We start from the raw sequence: 21,037 nt of genomic DNA, 5'->3' as shown, positions 1-21,037 counted from the left end.
AGATTAGATTGGCCAGCATCCTAAAAATTCTGGGAAATCTGAGCGCCATTTCTGTCACTGACCCTGGTGAAACTGGGCCAGCTGACCAGCTCCATCCAATTTCCCAGAAGTCTCTACTACAGGCATCAACCTGAACCAGTTCTGGGAAATCTAGAATTCTTCTATCTGAACCATCATGCAGTTCCACACCCCAGTTCAAATATCTATTATCAGAACTTGTGCAATAATCAATGCCATTCTACTGTTCAAAATGTCATTTACACCTACGTTTGGATACAATTGGAAGAAAATAGTCATGCAGTAAAAAAAATAAAAAATAAAAATAGAACCAGTTCTATCCCAAAGCTAACATTTTGTCCACGACCTCTTGAAACATATATGAAGACATGGTAAAAATGTCCAAATGTTCATTAACTGGCCCCATGGTAATTTGGGTGCTCAAATAAAGAGTAATTTTGCGAAAAATTGAAATCAACCCATTTTATTCATTGCCTCACAGCAACACTTTTCATGTAAATGTGTTTTTTTTTGCAGTAGATTGTTGCATCTGGACCAGAAGAATCCATGTAAAAACATGAGGTGTGTCCATTCATCCATTCTGTCCCAGTGACAGTCTGAAGACAGAGGACATCTGCAGAATGAGCCTTTGGGCCTGATTTCAAGGCCTCATGGACCAAACATGAAGGCACCTACAATTATTTGGATGCCAAATATGGTCTTTTCAGGGGGGTTTCAGCCCAGACAGTCAGTTTCAGTTTCAGTGTGGATGGAATACCTGAGGACAGAGAGCTCCTCAAAGTTGGACCAAAAGCACATTTACAAAAGTAAAAAAAAAAAAAAAAAGCATTAATTTTCAAAGGGCTGTATCTGCTAAACTATTACAGATATGACATTAAAACTTTGGATGTGGTTGTTTATCTGGTAGGTGAACAAGTGTGAACTTTTTCAGAATTTTCTGAGGGAGTCATGTGGGGACCATTGGTTGAATTGCCATGGAATGACCCATTTCTACAAATATTTAATGACAAAATAAGTGTAAAATTTTAAATGTGTCCAATACCCTTTTTTCCACTACTGCAACAGAGTTGAATTTGGTCTGTTTCTGTGCATCTGATGCTTGATCTGTTGTAAAGTGCTTCATCTGTGACCCAGCGTGAACATAAACCGGCCTCTGTGGTCTTTTCTGCGCTAATCCAACCTGAATGTCCTGTTGGTTTCCTGGTAGCAGTGACCCTGTGGACTGTCCACCGGTGCCAACAGGTCCCACACCGGGCTGGAACACCAGGACCGGACCCTCTTCAACCTGGTCTGGACTCCCTGTAGACCTCGACCACTAGGGGGCCACGGGTGTACAGCTTTTTTGAACCACATGACGATTCTAAAAAGTCACTGTGGAATGGACTCCAGTGGATCCCAAAGCTCAGACTGACTGCGCTCGTCCGAGTGCACGTGAAAACTTTTCGTTGCAGGAAACGATGAGCTGCTCCATTTTCTCTAATAGCCAGTATGTTTGCAGACTGTGAAGAGTAACACCTTACTTTAAGGCGCCTTATAATCTGTGGTTTTCACAAGCAGCACATGAACATGACTGTGAGCTGTACCCTGGTTTGTGACACACTGTGATGCAGCAGCACAAAGCCCATCAGTAAACCAACAGCACATTTAAGGCAGAACCACTGTTACATAAAAGGCAGAAATCTGGAAATAGTTGTTGGTTTCAGGCTCAAAAGTTCACATTTTCTTGTAATAATGTGTCTGTAATTGACAAGGAGAGAGAAAAAGTCAAGGAAAAAGGTCAATGTATCTTTTAGTATTTGGATTTTGTTTCCAGAAACAAAAGAAAAACTATTGGTAAATTAATTTTTGTTGTAAAATAGAGGAATTAAAATTAAATTTCAAAGCGTTTTTCTTTTTCAGTGTCAAAACAGATAAACCAAATTTTAAACAATGGACTGATTTTTGTTTTCTCTTTCTAATGACAAAAAAGAAAGTTACTACCTGACAGAAATGGAAAAACAGACCAAAAATGGCTGTTTTTTTCATTTTCTGAGATCAGAAGTTGTCATTTTCAAGGAAAGAGCGCTAATGTCTAGGTCACAAAGATTCTTATGAACAATGGGTTTGTATGAATCTTCCAATTCATGTGAAATCTGGACATCGTAGTGATGCTCCCTCCAAGAATGTCGACAAATGTCTTTTATTTTAAAATGAAAATCAATTAACCACTAGTTTTGCTTTTGTTTCTGAAAGGAAAAGCCAATTACCAAAAGATACACTGACCAAAAAAGCCCATTTTTGTGGATCTGATTTAAAAGTTAACAGGCTTTTCCTTCCCTTCAACCAAATTTCATGAAAATTGTTGCTTTAGTTTGAAAATAAATTAACATTTAAGCCATAATTTGGAAACCTCAGTACTGACTGCTGTTGATTACACTGATGAACCTGAACAAAAGTTTAAGACTGCTACAGAATTCATACACAATAAGGTAAAGTATGGGATTGTTTGATCATATAATCAGCGTTTTTTGGGTTTTGGCTGTGATGGAGTATTATGGCCACATTAAGGAGCAGAAACAAGAAGCAGAACGTTTTTTTCCAGAAGATAAAGTCAGCCTTTTGGCTTTTTAAAATTTGATTTGTCTTTTTTGTTTCGATTTGTCTTATTCTTAGTACTCATATTCTTATTAATGGAGATAATGATAAAAAAAAAAAAAAAGTAAAATCAGGAGCTGTATGTAAGTAACTGACCTTAAGAAAGACAAAAAGTGAGTTCCACAAAGACAGTTGGACTTCGTCAGTATTTAAACTTTTTGGTCCAGCAGCTGAAGGGTCTGATGGACCACTGGGATCAGTGGTCGTCCATCTGTCTGTAAAACAATTTTTCAAGAATCTTCTTCTCTAAAAGCCACAATCAATTGAAATTCATAGCAGACGATCCTTGGGGTCAGGTTAACCAAGTTCAAAGAACTGACAAATACTGACTTTTGAATTTTTCATGAATTTTTGTAATTTTCCAAATCCTCATTGGTTTATAATGGGACACATTTTAAAGTGCTGTAACTTCAAAACAGTTGAAGGTATTGATATAATTACTATTGGTAATAGAGAGGAAGTCGCATACGGGCTGTCGTTTGATGCCATGGCCTTTGACCTTGTGAATGTCTTTATGCTGCTGGTCTGCAGGACCCTTTGTCCTACTTTTATTTCAGTAATGTGGCCTTAAGACTCAGTTTACCCTCTCAGACCTAAATAGACACCAAAACATCCACTGATCTAAACTGTTTAATACCTGTTGAGCCACTAATTTTATCAATACATGTAAATAATTGGTGTGAAATGCACTGTCATCTTTTCATTGTCATCAGATATGACCCATTTGGACCTTCAAAGGCTCCGTAGTGAACATGGAAAAAGTCACTTTTTTGTCAGTTTTCTTGGTTTTGATATAATAACCTTTGAATGTATGAATATTTGCATGGTCAGAAAGTTAAATATAAGGAAAATCATTTTGGATGAATATGTGGAAAATGCAGGGGATAATATTATAATAAATGGTGATAAATCACTTCCAAAAGCTTAAATATGGAGACAATTCATTTTTATTTCTTCAGTTGTTCTCATAATTATGAAGATCTAATGATTAATGAAGATCTACATGGTCAGTAAAGTAAAATGCATGCTTTTCACTAAATAATTCAAAATGCAGAGGATAATATTATAATATATCGTGATAGAAGGTTAAATGTAGACAAAAATGTATTTGTACTTTACTTTAAAATCTGCTCTAGGTCTTTAAAGGTCAATACTTAAAAACACTGATTGTATGATCAATTAATCATTAGAAATTTCTATTTTAAAGCCAGCATTTATTCTGCAACATCATTTGAATTTAACAGTCGTAAAATTTGAAGCTATTTGTCCTATTAAGCCCAAAAAGTCTATGTTTGGATGTAAAATGTGCAGGAAAGTTGTGTTTTTTTAAGCACAAGCACCAAAAATGTCTTATAGATGCACTTTTTGCTGAAACCCCTTTGTAATCATGAATATTTTGGTCATTAAGTATAATTTAATTGCACGCACTTAGTAATTTATCACCTTATTAGATTAAAACTGTCAACATATAAGAATCAACTCTGAGCACAGCTGAAATAATATATAAGAATGTGCTTCTGACTCCATTACAGCGTGTTATAAACCTGTAGAATGTGTTTAAATGCTGCTTATAAATGCGAAATAGGGGACTAACCCCGGATACTTGTCTGTTTTTGTTTTCATTTCCTTCTGTTTATGTCCTGACATTAAGAATCCACATGATGAACCAGGGGGTTGTGGAGGTTGGGACCCCTCCTGACTCTGCAGAACGCTGCTGTTGTCTTCGTACTGTGTTTGAGCCCCTCACAGATCAGCTGTAATACCCAGTCTGACCACACGGCGGTGCTACAGATTCACCTACTCTCCCTGCACTGTGGACTCCTCCTCCTGCTCCTCTGTTTTTAGTCCCAGAATCCCCCAGGGTTCACAGGTCATCCCTACGTCTGATTTCCCATTATTCCTTTTGATTTCTGTGAACAGTTTGGACACTGTTTAGCGATTGTTTTTTTTGTTTTTTTTCTGTGAATCTTAAGAGGAAATGTACAATAGATCTGGCCTTAATAGAAGTGACGATGACATTCACCTTCTGTCCTGGTGTTTTGTTGGTTCTGTTTCTGTTCTAGTAATGATTCATCCTCAGAAACACACAATCCCTTAGTGCAGGGTCCATGGACATGTGGTCCATGGGCCAACCCCCCCCCCCCAAAAGGGTCCAATCCAGCCCATGGAATAAATATGTGAAATGAATGAATTACACTGAAGATTTTAACAATAAAAGGTGTCGAAAGCATTTTAGTTCAGGTTCCACATACAGACCAATAGGATCTCAGAAAAATACTATCATAATAATGTGTCCTAATTTTTCTCTTTGTTTTAGTGTAAAAAAACACTAAACTGAAATTACATGCTCTTATATAGTTAATAACAGCTACAAAGTCTAAGGTCCTCAGTTCAGAGACGGAAAACCTACCATTAAACCTTTAATCAGCAGAAAAAAATGAAATACTTAAAAGAAATGTAGAAAATAAAATGCAAGAAATACCGTTGTTTATCATTTTAGTCCCATTATAACCCCATTATTATTATTATTATTATTATTATTATTATTATTATTCATTCATTTTCTGAACCCGCTTTCTCCTCACTAGGGTCTCAGGGGTCTCTTGGAGCCTATCTCAGCTACATAGGGGCGAAGGCGGGGTTCACCCTGGACATGTGACCAGTTCATCACAGACTGAACATATACAGACAAACAAACACTGTCACATTCACACCTGTGGGCAATTTAGATTAAGCAATTCACCTATTAGTGCATGTGTTTGGATGGTGGGAGGAGCCAGAGTACCAGAGAGAACCCACGCAGACACAAGGAGAACATGTAAACTCCACACAGAATGGCCCCACCCCCATGGACTAAAGGTCCCACCCCCCGTCGACTGGTGTTGGAATTGAACCCAGGACCTTCTTGCTGTGAGGCACCAGTGCTAACCACTGCACCACCGTGTTGCCCATTATTATTATTATTATTATTATTATTATTATTATTATTATTATTATTATTATTACAGATGTTGTAAAAGCCCCATCCCTCCTTCAGCCTCAGCTGGATGTGGTTCATTTCATTGGGTCACATTTTCTGGGGTTTCCTCTGTTTGTACATGAACTAAAAAAAACCCTGAACGTCTGTTCAGTCCAGGGTCTGATGGAAACATTCTGCTTTTATAGAGTTTGTATTTTCACAGCTTCTGTTTGACCAGCTGATCATAAAAAAGTTCCCCTGGGTATTTTATGAACACCAGTTTATATATGACAGCAGATTTAGGAATCCGCATGGTATCTTATCTTATCTTATCTTATCTTATCTTATCTTATCTTACCATATTTTATTTTACCATATTTTATTTTACCTTATCTTACCTTACTATATTTTCCCTTATCTTATCCTATGTTTTCTTATCTAATCATACCTTATTTTATTTTACCTTATCTTACTTTACCTGATCTTACCTTACCTTATCTTATCTTACCTTACCATGCCTTATTTTATCTTATTTTACCATATCCAATTTTATTTGACCTTACCTTACCTTATTTACCTCATCTTATCTTACTTTATCTTATCTTACCTTACCTTATCTTTCAGGCCTATTAGATTATGCATTTTAAAGTAGTAAATACATCTCTACAAATGATACTGACTGTGCTGATGGTTTGAGTCACATTAAAGGGCCAATCTGTAATATTTTTAGTTTAAAGTATTGAAAAATTAACAACATGAAAAAATAACAAGTTTAGTAATATGTTAAACTGTAGCGTATGGACCAAAAAACCTTCGTGTTTCACCACTTAAATATGTGACTGAATATTGACCTACACTTTACTGTCAGTGTTAATAAGTTAAGGGGTTACTTAAGCCTTTAAAGTATCATCAACAGTTTATGGTTGGGTTTAATATAATTGTGATCTTTGACCACTGAAACATAGGAACAGATGTCACCTTCTTTGTCTGGTTCAGGAAATCATGCAGTTATTTGGTTTTTGCAGGAAGTAAAACAGCTGCTACTGAACTCCAAACTCTGCACATCGACCAGGTTTCAGGTTTTTTAGAGAAGTGACTGCGCTTCATTACTGATGTTAGAACGACAACGCCACAATCCTCTGATCAAATACTGCCTCCTCAGCGCTGATAGGTGATGACTTTTTTTTTTTAACAAGTTTATTTATCATTTTTCCATAACAACATTGATATCATTGGGGCATTTCTTACAACATTTCTGGTTGATGATTTTTCACTCAGTAGCTGAATCATTATTGACTGTTTTCCTTTAAAACAGGTGTAATAAAATCACAGTAGAAACAGATTAACTTCATAGCTGTTTTTAGCTGTTGTGTTATTGGATTATATATATAAATCCACAGAGAAAGACATTAATCGCACACATGTAGTTGTTGATATGTTTTTGGTTTTTTTTGTGTTTTTTTTGACACAACTTAAACATAGAACATATAAAGAAACCATTTTATTTCTTCGTCACACAACATACATTATATGATTGTATTGTCATTGTTTTCTATCAGTAACATCACTGACAATGTTGAGTTGCATCATGGGAAGTGCAGGATTCCACACATTGTAAACATTCTATGAACTAACAGGTCCATCATTCTTTCTCTGTTGTGCATCTTCAATTGTGTTTATTTTCCAGACATTCAATCAAATTTTGCAACAATTCCAGGCCCTACTTTTATAACGTTAATAAGTTTATTTACACAGCACCTTTTAAATATTCATAAAATATCTCAAATAAATGGTAAACTGATAAAGAAACAAATAAAATGAAAAATGTAACAGGTTAAATTATTGTACAAACTGTTTCTCTTCAGTTTAGCAGAAATGAAAAGTGGAACAAAGTCGTACTTCAGGTTCATTTAGTTCCACAATGTGAAAATCCACAGTGAGAAGGTCCATTGAGGGAAATAAATCAGGAACTTCAAGAGAACAGAGAATGTTTTTCCGACTGTCTGCATCAAAACTAGACTAAAAAAGGATTTCATATTAACTGCCCTTTATGTAACAGTTGTGTAATAAAGAAAACACCAACAAACAGTTTAAACCTATAGAGACATCCATGAAAAAGGAAGTTGGTGTTTTTTTTTCTGCTTCATTAAAACTCACACTTCCTTCTACTTATAAATTCAGCTTTACACCCTCTACATGAACAGTGAACCATGAAAATGATGTCCAGTGTATTTTAACATTAACACCATGAACACATTAACCCATAAAGGCCCAGTGCTACTTTTGTGTCACTTCCCAAATTATAATTTTTTTCTATATTTAACCTTTCTTTAGAGATTTATCACTATTTTTTATATTATCCTGTGTATTTTGTGTTTTGAAGTGAAAAATCTGGTATTTTCCTATATTTAATTCACTGATCACGTAGATGTTCATAAAAACTCAGATTCAAGTTGAAAGTTATTATATCACAAACAGAGAAAACTGAAGAAAAATAGACTTTCCCAGCAAATCTATCATTAACTGAGTGTCAAAACAAGTGTCTCCATCCATTGTCCATGGGTTTTACTGGTGAATCAATGCTGTAGAAGATGATGGTGTTTCCACGGTAACTACGGAGCCTCTGAACATCCCATTGGGTCATATCAGATGACCATGAAAAGATGAACCGTATTTTACACCAATTATTTCCATGTATTGATCAGATTAGTGGATCAGCAGATGTTAAAGGGTTCAGATCAGTAGATGCTGGTGGTCGTTGGCTGTTTGGGCCTTTATGGGTTAATCTGGCGTCTGTTCAGTGGAACCGCAGCCTTTTCTCTTCCACAAACTGTTTCTCTTCCTCTTCTGCGAGTTGGTTTCCTTTTACACTGTAGGCACAGAGTTACAAACCATCAGACATTATGAAAAGAAAACACACGCAGTAAACCAGGGGTGGCAAACATACGGTCCGTGGGATGAATTAGTGAAATGCAAAAATTACACCGAAGATATTAACAATAAAACGTGTCAAAATCATCGTAGTTCAGGTTCCACATACAGACCGATATGATCTCAGCAAAATATGATTATAGTAACATCTCCTAATTTTTCTTTGTTTTAGTGCAAAAACCCCCCCAAAAAACATGAAAATGTTTACATTTATAAGCTACTATTTGATGAAAAAAGTGAATAACCTGAACAAACATGAACAACATTAAATGTCTTAAGACAATTAAGTGTCATTTTAATAATATTCTGCTTGTTACTAAATGTTTCGTGTCTTTGTGGATCCACTGAGACACAATATTGTTGAAATTACACTTATTTTTCTGAAGAAACTGCAGATTGTTCATGTTATTCACATTTTCTAAAGGGTAATTTGTAGATGTAAACAATTTCATAATGTAATTTTACTTTTTTCACTCTAAACCATAGAGTAAAGTTTGAAGGTGACATTATTTATAGGTTAATATGATACTATTTTACTGGTCCGACCAATTTGAGACAACAGTTGTGTAAAAAATGATTAGACCACCCCTTGTTTTCTTCCATTTCTTGTTCATTTTAATGCCTGGTCCAACTAAAGGTCCATTTGTTTGGACAAATAGAATGAGAACAACAAAAATGTCTCATAGTAGTTGAATTTCAGAGCTGATGTCTATGCATTTAACATGTTTTCTGGATAAAAACCAAAATCACTTCAGTTCTTATGTCATTGTTCTGACAAAAACAGTGTTTTTATTCATTCCATGTTTTCTTTTCTGTCTGTTTAAGTCACATGACACACACAGGAGTTAGGACTGGATTGCAGAACCATTGTTTTTGAGGACTTTTGATGGTCTAAACATTTTTTCCATAACTGTGTATTGGCCTGAATGTGGCCCCTTAGCTAAAATTATCTAGACACTAAGGCAGAGATGTCAAACTCATTTTAGTAATTTTATTACATTATGAAAATATTCACGTCTCCAAACTATCCTTTAAAAAATGTGGAAACTCTGAGAAAAGTTCATCTGAAGTCTGGACCTTATATGTGCAAATGTCATGATGTAACTAGTTATAAAATGTAATAAACTTAGAAGGAATTCAAACAGGTTGTAGAAATCCACTTGATTTTTGCCAAAATTAATATACAGATAGCTTTGCAGCAGCTGGAGGGTTCAAATTCAAACTGTCTGAACTATTAGGGTCCAAATACACAAATGAATGAAGCACAGACTAAGAAAAGTGGGTTTAGACAAATATGAGCCCTTTAAAGCATTCCTAAAATGCACATAGAGGATTAAATACTGACATTTTTTCTTATCAAAAGAGGGAAACATCTATCTTACCATATTTTACCTTATCTTATTTTATTTTACCTGATCTTACTTTATCTTATCTTGCCCTACCTTACACAAATACACACAAACAAATGAACCACAGACTAATGAAAGTGGGTTTAGACAAATATGAGCCCTTTAAAGCATTCCTAAAATGCACATAGAGGATCGAATACTGACATTTTTTCTCATCAAAAGAGAGAAACATCTTTTTTTCCCTCTTCAAACTGACCGAACACAGCGTCTCTGACTGATCCTCACCATATCTCTTTGAGGTGTGTGTTGTGACCAAGAGCCTCTGAGAACCGTCGGATTCCATCCATACTGAACTGGTTGTTGATTAACCTGCAGACAAACACACACAGGTCAGAGACTTCCTGATGATCCACGTCTGCAGGTGAATGAACCCGGTGTGTTTTCTTTACCACAGGTGGGTCAGACCCGTGTTGGCTCCGATCAACTTGGCCCAATGTGGAGCTGCGTCGTCGGATAATTCGTTCTGCACCAACCTGCAACGGCACACAGACGTTTACCGATTTAATCCATAAACACCCAGGGCTACTTTAGTGGCACTTCCCAAAGGAATTTTCACCATATTTAACCTTTAACCTGATTCATCACCATGTGTTACATTTCATTACATTTGTGCATTTGGCAGATGCCTTTTTCCAAAGCAACTTACAGGGAAAAAAACAACAAAAAGAAAAGAAAAATACAAGAATAGATTAAAGACATAAATCAGTGTCATTCAGAAGAATACAAAAAGCAAAATGATAGACTGAAATACAAGAATAAATTATAAAGACATAAAAACAGCATTGTAATTTTATAGGGTATTATTAATGTCATCCTTTGTGTTTTGCATTTTTAAGTGAAAATCCGGAATTTTCTTACATTTAATTTACTGATAAAAAATGAAAACAAGCATCTCCATCCACTGTCATTGATCCAACTCCATGGGTTTTACTGGTGAATTAATGTTGTAGAAGATGACGGTGTTTCCACGGTAACTACAGAGGGTCTGAACGTCCAAATGGGTCGTATCTGATGACCATGAAAAGATGAAGAACTGTATTTTACACCAATTATTTACATGTATTGATAGGATTAGTGGATCAACAGGTATTACAGAGTTCGGTTCGGGTTAGGGTTAACTCTAACGTTAAAGATCTAGTGTCAATGCTGTTTATAGCTTGGAATTTTTTTCATTTCTATGCTTATTTACCATCATTGCTTCAACTGAGTGTTGCTTCATATTTTAACTTTTTTTTTTTTTTTTTGTCTTTTACCATATCTTTTTGTTTAATTTTGCAATTGTTTATGCAGTTGTAACACTGTAAAATTCTGACAAATTATTACCACTTATTATTTTTTTTGTCATACTTTATTGTATCATATTTTTTCTTAACCTCCTGAGACCCAGGAAATATCAGGAAAGTACAAGCTTTTTAATGAAATAATTGCCTATATTGGAAACATCATTATGCAACAGTTTTTTTCAGATGCCTTTTTTTTTTTTTTTTTTTTTACATTTTTATGGAATGTCCTTTACAGTGGACAGATTTCTTTCTGGGTTTTTGTTTTGTTTTGTTTTTTTTTGTTTAAAGTTGTGAAACTTGTCCACAAATGTGGACAGAAAACCCATAGCTTGGTCTTAGGAGGTTAAATAATTGTATTTTTTCTTACTTTATCTTACTATGTTTTTGTTTAGCATTTATTTTATTATATTTTACTCATTTTATTTTATCTGATCTAACCCTATCTTAATCAAACTCTAAAAATTCTCTTGCACTATCCTGGAAATATATATATAAGCTGAAAACAGGGCTGTCTTTCTGAGCTCAGGAAGTGTTGATTTTTTACAGATTCATTCTTCTCCCATGACAAACATCATAATTAGATTGATGTAGATTAAACTAATGGCAGTGGATAATGTATTTAAAATGAGCTGAATCTTAACCTTTTATTGGGCAAGTGACTATTTTTAGTAATTTCCACATACATTACAAGACAGTGGCAGTACCATGCAGTAATGGTACTAATGTAAGAATGATGTTCAAAGGGATCATGTGGATGTAGACAGGGGTCTGGACCAGCACTTAGGATGGTCTAATGTTCTAAAAGTGACGTTCTAATGGTCTAAAGTACATGCTCCCTTCATATTACGTGTTTTTCTTGTATTTTGTATACTTCTTGTAATTTTCTTATTTTTATTTTTATTTATTTATGTATTTTTTTTGCCACTTACAGGTAAGGAACCAAATATGGTAACTTCATTGTCCTTGACTTTCAATACAATGAAAATTTTGTAAAATTTCACAAAAGTAATAAAGTCTTGTTATGTCCTCCAATAACACACTAAGATTGAAATGTTGAGTTTCAGAGTATTTCTATGAGTGACCTGAAAAGGGTTAAACATGTACTGCAGTAAAATGAGTCTGAAAGAGTTTACAGTACATTAAATACTTTACATTTTGCTTATAACACACACTTTTACATCAGTGATAGTTTGAATTCATGACTTGTAGTGCATCATTTTCAGTGTGGTATTAGTACATCTACTTAACCTCCTTAGACCCAGGAAAGTACATGTTTTGGCTTTTTTTTTGGGGGGGGGGGATTTTTTTTTAAATCAAATAATTGCCTATATTGGAAACATCGTGATGCAACAGTTTTTTCAGATGCTTTTTTTTTTTTTTTTTTTTTTTACAATTTTATGGAATGTACTTTGTGGTGGACAGTTGTTGTTTTTTTTTTTGTATAAAGGTGTGAAACTCTTGTCCACAGATATGGACAGAAAACCCGTAGCTGGGTCTTTAGGAGGTTAAACATCAGCTCAAACTACAGGTCCAACCCACCAGAATATTCGGAGGCAGCTGTTCTCCATCAGCGCCTTCGCCAGACTCTTCCCTCCTTCTGATGTGATGCCATTAGCCGACAGACTGCGACACAAAAACACACCCATGTTTATAGAGTAGTAACCCAAGGAATCTCCTTCTGTTTAGAAGCAGCTGTTATTTACCTGAGGTTGGTCAGACTCGGGTGGTTTCTCAAAACTTCAGCAAAGGCGTTTGCTCCTTCATCCCCAATGCTGTTCCCCCACATTCTACAACACGACAACAAAACACCCAGCAGGTCAATAAAAAAGAACCACTGACCTGCTGGTGAGACTCAATCTGACATGATCTGATTCTATGAAGAAGTTCTATATAGTACACTGGAAAAAAAAATATTACCAAGTGTATTTTTGTCATTTCTAATCCAAATATCTCATCACACTTAAAATAAGACAGAATCACCAAAAGAGAAACTTTTCAGTCAGATAGAAGAACTGATTTATAGACAATAGATCTGGAAAATCTGATTTCAAGAAATCTTACCAAGATAATTTTCACTTGTTCCAATGGCAGTTTTTTTTTTTTTTGCTTAATTCAAGATTGTTTTTGCTGTATTCAAGATTTTTTTTTTATTTTTTTTTGCTCATTTCAAGATTTTTTTTGTTTAATTTAAGCCAAAAATCTGCCAATGGAACAAGTGAAAATTATCTCTGTGAGATTTCTTGAAATCAGATTTTCCAGATCTATTGTCTAAAAATAAGTTCTTATAACTTCCCCTAAGTTCCTCTTTCGGGGTTATGTCTTATTTTAAGTGTTATGAGATATTTGGAGTAGAAATGACAAAATTACACTTGGTAAGATTTGAATTTTGTCCAGTGTATGGGTTTATGAAAATTCCGTGACTCAATAAATATGTATTTATAGGCAAAAACTACATAAAATAAGTAAAAATGTCTTGAGGGTAAACTGTACATGTGTCCTCCATACTCAACCCCCAACTATGTAGCTTATTTTGTTGTAAATATTGCTTAAAATTAATTGTATTATCTAAGTGGGGTAGCTCAAGATGAAAATTCTTGGAACAAGTCAAATAATCTGAACACGATTAAGTCTCAATAAGTAAATAAATCCAAAAAATGATCTGCCAAGATAAATATTCCAAATTCAAGTCATTTGATCTACATTAGATATTCATTTTTTGTAGTGTAGAGAGCAGAAATGCTACATATAACCTCCTTCAGAATTACATTTTCTGGTATAAAACAGTACTTCAGTCTTACCCCACTTCAAATATAGACGTGCTCTTCTGGATTGCGTTGGCCAAATATCTCCCACCAATGCTTGAGATGTTATTTTTACCAATCCTGAAGACAGAGAAGGATGTGTTTTAGGAGGAAACCCGAATCATTTCATCATTAATGATGCTACAGATGAGTTTTAAACCTACTTGAGCTTCTTCAGCTTCGGACACTGTTCGATTATCTGAGCGACGAACCTGGCGCCGACATCTGTGATGTGGTTGTTATAAAGTCTGAAGAGAGATGTGACGTTAAAGACATGGATTCACTCTTACACTGCAAAAATCAAAATCTTACCAAGTGTATTTTTCTCACTTCTAGTCAAAATATGTCATCACACTTAAAATAAGACAATCGCCTAAAGAGTATCTTTTCAGTGAAATATAAGAACTTATTTTTAGACAATAGGTCTGGAAAATCTTATGTCAATAAATCTTACCAAGATAATTTTCACTTGTTCCATTGGCAGATTTTTTTTTTTGCATACTTCAAGATTTTTTTTTTTTCTTAATTCAAACAAAAAAAATCTGCCAATGGAACAAATGAAAATTATCTTGGTAAGATTTCTTGAGATGAGATTTTCAAGACCTATTGTCTGAAAATAAGTTCTTATATCTCACTGAAAAGTTACTCTTTAGGTGATAATGTCTTATTTTAAGTGTGATGACATATTTTGACTAGAAATGACAAAAAACAAAAACAAAACACTTGGTAAGATTTTGATTTTTGCAGCGTATAGACAAGTTTATTTACATTTGTTGGATAATTACCTGCTCCATGAAGATAAAACAGACATTTAAAATGAACAATTTGCCACAGTTGTACATTTCTCTTTGTTTTTTTAAAGGTTTGCATGGAAACTATGCAGAAAAGCAACTCAAAGTGGGTCAATCAGCATCCACATTTATCACATCCTTTTATCCTGTACCTCTCTTAAACTTATTCTGTCACTACTGTTGTGTGTTACTTTTACATATTCAGTGTCTTTTCCTTGTTAAACTGTTAGTTGCTGCCATTTGGACCTGGGCTGCTTAATTGGACAGTCAATGCAAGATATATCCTGCCTTCCCTCTTTCCTTCCCCTCATATCTGCCATCACTCATTTTTCCCTGACCACTGGAACTGTTCCTCCACAATTCAAAACTGCAGCCGTCACCCCCATCCTCAAAAAACCTGGTCTAGACCCCAACAATTTCAATAACCTCCGCCCCATATCCAACCTGCCCTTCATTTCCAAAATTGCTGAAAAAATAGTCGCCGCTCAACTTCACACACACTTAATGACCAATAGTCTGTACGAGCCCTTCCAGTCCGGTCCCGCCCACACCACAGTACAGAAACCGCCCTTCTAAAAATCACTAATGATCTCCTCCTTGCAGCTGACTCCGGTTCACTATCCATCCTGATTCTTCTCGATCTGAGTGCAGCCTTCGACACCATCTCACACCCCCTCCTCCTCAGTAGACTCTCATCTACTGGCGTCACCCATACCCCCCTCCGCTGGTTTCATTCTTATCTGTCAGGCCGCACTCAGTTCGTTCAGCTCAAATCCTTCAGGTCAGATGTTTATGTTTATGTTTACGCATTTGGCAGACGCTTTTTTCCAAAGCGACTTACAGGGGAAAACCAATTAAATCACTCAATCAATCAAATTTTATTTATATAGCGCCAGATCACAAGAAAGTTATCTCTTGACATTTTATATATAGAGTTGGTCAAACCAGACTCTAAGTCAATTCTACAGAAACCCAACAGAATCCTCCAGGAGCAAACACTTGTGACTGGTGACAGTGGCGAGGAAAAACTTCCCTTTAACAGCAGAAACCTCGAGCAGACCCAGACTCCTGGAGGATGGCCGTCTGCCTTGACCAGTTGGGGTTAAAGAGAGAGAGTAGAGAAGGGGAAAAAGAGAGAGCGATAGAGATAGGGACTGGGGGAGAGGGGGAGAAGGGGGGAGTAGGGGGAGACACATGGAGGCGGTTGAGGATAAGTGAGTGGTGATGATGAGGGCAGGGAAGAGGCCGGACCACCGCAGCAGGTCCAGAGATAATCGTGAAAGAATCTGTGGTTGTCCTGGGAAAAACCTTATTAGAATATTTAAAATGGAATGTTTGAAAGAGCTAGGACAGGAGATGCTCTCGGAAGAGCTGGGTCTTCAGGAGCTTCTTGAAGATAGGCAGGGATGACTCTGTTCTTGTAGCACTTGGTAGAGCGTTCCACCAACGTGGAACGACCCATGAAAAGAGCCTGGATTGTCTTGTACAAGGTCTGGGGACCACCAGACTACGTTCCCCAGACGAGTGGAGTGGTCGTGGGGCGACATAAGCTTTTATTAGTGCACCTAAGTAGACAGGAGCAGACCCACGGAGAATTTTGTAGGCTAGGATTAAAGATTTGAATTTGATGCGGGCAGCTATGGGTAGACCAGTGGAACTCAATGAGTAAGGGGGTGACATGTGCCCTTTTAGGGTGAGTGAGGGGGTGACATGTGCCCTTTTAGGCTGATTGAAGACCAGACACGCTGCTGCATTCTGGACCATCTGTAGTGGTTTGACAACACAAGCTGGGAGGCCCGTTAGAAGAGCATTGCAGTAGTCAAGACGGGAGATAACCATAGTCTGCACCAGGAGCTGGGTGGCCTGTTCGGTTAGGTATGGCCTGATCTTTCTTAGGTTGAACAGAGTGAAACGGCATGATCGGGTGACAGAGGCAACGTGAGTTACGTACTACACTGGTAGGAGCCAGAGGTATGGAGTCAATAGTGATGGAGATGTCCTGCTGTATGGTTGGCTTAGCTGGGAAGACCAGCAGTTCAGTTTTGGACAGGTTCAGCTGAAGGTGATGGGCTTTCATCCATGCAGATATGTCAGAGAGACAATCTGAGATCCGCACTGAGACTGTGGAGTCATCAGGTGGGAATGACAGATAGAGCTGGGTATCATCAGCATAGCAGTGATATGAGAAGCCGTGTGAGTGGATGATCTGACCAAGTGAGGTGGTGTATATGGCAAAAAGGAGGGGGCCCAACACAGAGCCTTGGGGGACCCCCGTGGTGAGGCGGTGAACTGCTGATGTGTGCCCTAGCCAGGACACACTGAAGGACCGACCAGTAAGGTAAGATTGAAACCAGGAGTGTGCGTGGCCTGTGATGCCCATGTTCCAGAGTATGGATAACAGGATATCATGATTGACAGTGTCAAATGCTGCTGATAAGTCCAGTAGAATGAGTACTGAAGACTTGGCTGCTGCTCTAGCCTCTTTCAAGGCTTCTGTCACAGACAACAGAGCCGTTTCAGTGGAGTGGCCGATTTTGAAGCCAGATTGGTTGATGTCCAGGAGGTTATTTTGGGAGAGGAATTCTGTGACCTGTTTGAAAACAGCCCTTTCGATGACCTTAGAAAGGTATGGGAGGAGTGAGACTGGTCGATAATTCTCCACTTGAGTGGGGGTGAGGGAAGGTTTTTTGAGTAGTGGTGTTACCTGCGCTTGTTTAAATACTGTAGGAAATGTTCCTGAAGTCAGTGAAGCATTAATCACATGTGTGATTGGTGCTGTGATAGTAGGGGCAACAGACTGTAAGAGGTTGGATGGAATAGGGTCCAACAGGCATGTTGTAGGACGGCTAGAGGAAAGGAGTTTAGACACCTTGTTCTCTGTGAGGGGAGTAAATGAGGGGAATGACGCAGTTGGGCTTTTATCAGTTGAGTTAGTAGTAGCCATAGTCAGGGGAGAAGAAGCAGTGTGTGATGATGATGATGTTGAAGAAGGAGGCGTGCAGTCTATGGGTGGATCAGTGAACTGACTGCTGATAGTAGACACTTTATTTGTGAAAAATGAAGCAAAATTGTCTGCTGTCAGATTAGTAGTGGGCGGTGGAGGTGGAGGGTTGAGTAGTGTTTTAAAGGTTGAGAATAGTTTCTTGGTGTCGGTGGCAGAATGCATTTTGTTATTATAGTAAGCCTTCTTTGCAGCAGTGACACTGGATGAGAAGGATACCAATAGTGACTGGAATGTGATCAGGTCACAAGAGCTTTTTGTTTTGTGCCATTTTCTCTCTGCGGCTCTGAGGTTGGTATGCAGCGACCGGAGGTTATCATTGAGCCATGGGTGGGACTGGGAGGATCGAGCGGGTCTAGTAGATAGAGGGCACAGATTATCCAGACAGGAGCTAAGTGTAGAGCACAGAGACTCAGTGGCATCATTAACCTCTAAGGAGGAAAAAGTGCTGGGGGGAGGGAGAGCGGAGGCTACGACAGTGGAGAAGTGGGTGGGGGACAAATTGCGGAGGTTGCAGCGGAAAGAGACCATGGGGGAGGGAGCAGAGTGTTTTTCAGGGAGAGACACACTGAACTGAATGAAATAGTGGTCAGACAGGTGTAAAGGTGTGACTGTGAGAGCATCTGTGATGCAGTTTCAGGTGAAAATGAGATGGAGCTCTTTACCAGCTTTGTGGGTTGGAGGACTGCAAACCCGCTGTAGCTCAAAAGAGAGTATTAGTGACATGAAATCTGAGAAGCTGGGATTGTCTAAGTGGATGTTCATGTCACCGAGGACTAGCATGGGGCAGCCATGCTCTGGGACGGAGGAAAGCAGAGTGTCGAGCTCATCAGGAAAATCACCCAGTTGCCCTGGTGGACGATAAATGACAATTATGTAAAGTTTGACTGGTGCTGTCACTAGGATGGCATGGTATTCAAAGGAGTTGTATTTGACTGAAGGTAGGAGTTGATTGTGTTTCCATTCGTTGGAAATTAACAGACCCACACCACCTCCTCGTCCAGATGGACGAGAGGTATGAGAGAATGTGTGGCTGATAGAAAGTGCGGCTGGGGTTGCATTGTTTTCAGGCGTAATCCAGGTTTCAGTGAGAGCCAGGATGTCCAGTGTGTGATGGTTGGCATAGGCAGCAATAAAATCTGCTTTGTTCACTGCAGATTGGCAATTCCATAACCCTATAGAGAAGGACGCACCAATGACTGCGGTGTATATTAATGGGCGGAGATTGGTGATATTACGATGCCTTTTAGCAGTGTGAAACCCCATACGTGAACCGAAAATAACAGGAATGGGATGGTGACCAGTAGAGAGATTGTTCCTCAAAGGTGAGCTGGTGTGAGTGAGGGGTGTAACTGTCATTAGTGAGGGGCTGGGAGAGGAGGAGAGATCAGCTGGGGTGGTATTCAGTCTGACTACAGACTGTACAGGAGACTCTGAACGTGGTGATGTTTGATGTGACCAGCAGGGGGAGCAGGTGACTGCAGCAGAAGACGGGGAGCGTAGTCACATAGGTGTGGGAGTGGTTTTCCCACCCCAGTTACCTCAGGTGTGCCCCAGGGTTTAGTCCTGGGGCCCCTTCTTTTCATCATTTACCTTCTCCCCCTTGGCAATATTTTCAGAAAATTTAACATCCATTTTCACTGCTTCGCGGATGACACCCAGCTCTACCTCACCACCAAACCTTGCTCCACACTCCCACCCTCCTCCCTCACCTCCTGCCTCTCTGAAATTAAACTCTGGTTCACCTCCAACTTCTTGAAACTCAATAGTGATAAAACACAAATGCTCCTCATTGGCACAAAATCCACTCTTTCCAAAACCAACATCTTTTCCCTCATTATCGACAGCTCCTCAGTCTGCCCCTCCCCTCAGGTTAAGAGTCTGGGTGTCATCCTCCATGGCCTACTGTCTTTCAAATCCCACATCAATAACGTCATCCGGTCTGCATATTTCCACCTGCGCAACATCAACCGTCTCCGCCCCTCCCTCACCCCCCATACCACCTCTATTCTTGTGAACAGTCTCCTAACCTCCCGCCTTGACTACTGTAACTCCCTCCTATTCGGTCTCACCCAAAAGTCCCTCCATAAGCTCCAACTGGTCCACAACTCTGCCGCCCGCATTATCACCAAAACCCCCTCCCACCACCACATCACCCCTATCCTCCAGGAACTACACTGGCCCCCAGTCCAACAGAGAACTGAGTTCCAACTCCTGTACACATTTAAATCCATCCACAGTCTGGCTCCTCAGTACCTTCAGACCTCCTCCATGTCACCCCTCCCGTCCGTTCCCTCAGGTCTTCCTCCTCTATCCTCCTCACCGTGCCTCCTGTCCTCCTCAGCACCATGGGAGGCCCAGCCTTCAGCTGCTCTGCTCCTCAGCTCTGGAACTCCCTCCCACCATCCATCCATAACTGTGACTCTCTCCCCACATTCAAATCCAGACTCAGAACTCACCTGTTCAGAACAGCCCACCCCCATAAGCTCTACTGTCCATTCTACTGCTTCAGTTCTATATATAGTAATTATTTGTTTTAATCTGTTTATTTCTTTGTATTTTATGGATTGTTTGTTTTATCTTGTTGTACAGTGTCCTTGGGTGTCTTGAAAGGCGCTTATAAATAAAATGTATTTTATATATATATATATACATACACACACACACACACACACATATATATATATATATATATATATATATATATATAAAAACAAAGAAGAAGAAGGAGCTCAGGTACAGATGCCACTGGTTTGAGAAAACTGAGGAACTGAGGTGGTATCACTTCTCTTGTGGAGCCCAAACCTCCCCATTCAGTGGCAGAAAACCACATTTCTACATTTATTTCAAAGGTGAAATGACCTAAACTCCTGCATGTGGTTTGAGGAAGTCAAATTAATTCATTTCAGTTTTATATTATTATCTGAAGGCACTTCAGAAATTCAGGTCAAGCCCTCAAAAATCCTAGCCTGGAATCACAGGGCTTGCATCCAAATTTGAAGGCGGGACTAATGGGCAGTAAACCAGTCACAGATAAGACAGATGTGACGCTTTTGTTAAACTTCTGAATCTGTAATTCAATCCTTATTTTTGAATCAAGTAAACAATTGACAACAGTTGTAAAGAAATTTGTGGACTTGGAACTGAATTTGACTCGCGACAAAAAGAAGTTGTGTGTTTGACACATTGTGAAACACCTGCACCCCCAAA

At 38.4% G+C, this 21,037-nt stretch overlaps 1 protein-coding gene and 1 long non-coding RNA gene across 3 annotated transcripts in view; one reads left to right on the top strand and one right to left on the bottom strand.

Moving 5' to 3' along the window:
• The first annotated feature begins 961 nt into the window (after positions 1–961).
• Positions 962–4,674, top strand: LOC115436113 (uncharacterized). The gene is made up of 2 exons (XR_003937778.1): positions 962–1,794; positions 2,289–4,674. It is a non-coding gene; the product is annotated as an uncharacterized LOC115436113 (long non-coding RNA).
• Positions 4,675–8,279: 3,605 nt separating this feature from the next.
• nod1 (nucleotide-binding oligomerization domain containing 1) overlaps positions 8,280–21,037 on the bottom strand; it is a 28,092-nt gene continuing 15,334 nt past the window's right edge. For both annotated transcript variants that reach the window (XM_030158850.1, XM_030158851.1), the window contains exons 6-12: positions 14,200–14,283; positions 14,033–14,116; positions 12,938–13,021; positions 12,774–12,857; positions 10,341–10,424; positions 10,177–10,260; positions 8,280–8,481 (exon numbers count right to left, since the gene is read on the bottom strand). In XM_030158850.1, coding sequence (XP_030014710.1) covers positions 8,409–8,481; positions 10,177–10,260; positions 10,341–10,424; positions 12,774–12,857; positions 12,938–13,021; positions 14,033–14,116; positions 14,200–14,283 — 577 coding nt within the window. In that variant the 3' untranslated portion in view covers positions 8,280–8,408. The remainder of the gene's footprint in view (positions 8,482–10,176; positions 10,261–10,340; positions 10,425–12,773; positions 12,858–12,937; positions 13,022–14,032; positions 14,117–14,199; positions 14,284–21,037) is intronic.

This window comes from Sphaeramia orbicularis, chromosome 16 (genome assembly GCF_902148855.1).
Source record: "Sphaeramia orbicularis chromosome 16, fSphaOr1.1, whole genome shotgun sequence".
NCBI lineage: Eukaryota > Metazoa > Chordata > Actinopteri > Kurtiformes > Apogonidae > Sphaeramia > Sphaeramia orbicularis.
The sequence above is the reverse complement of the archived record's forward strand: the minus strand, read 5'-3'. Positions and strand labels throughout refer to the sequence as shown.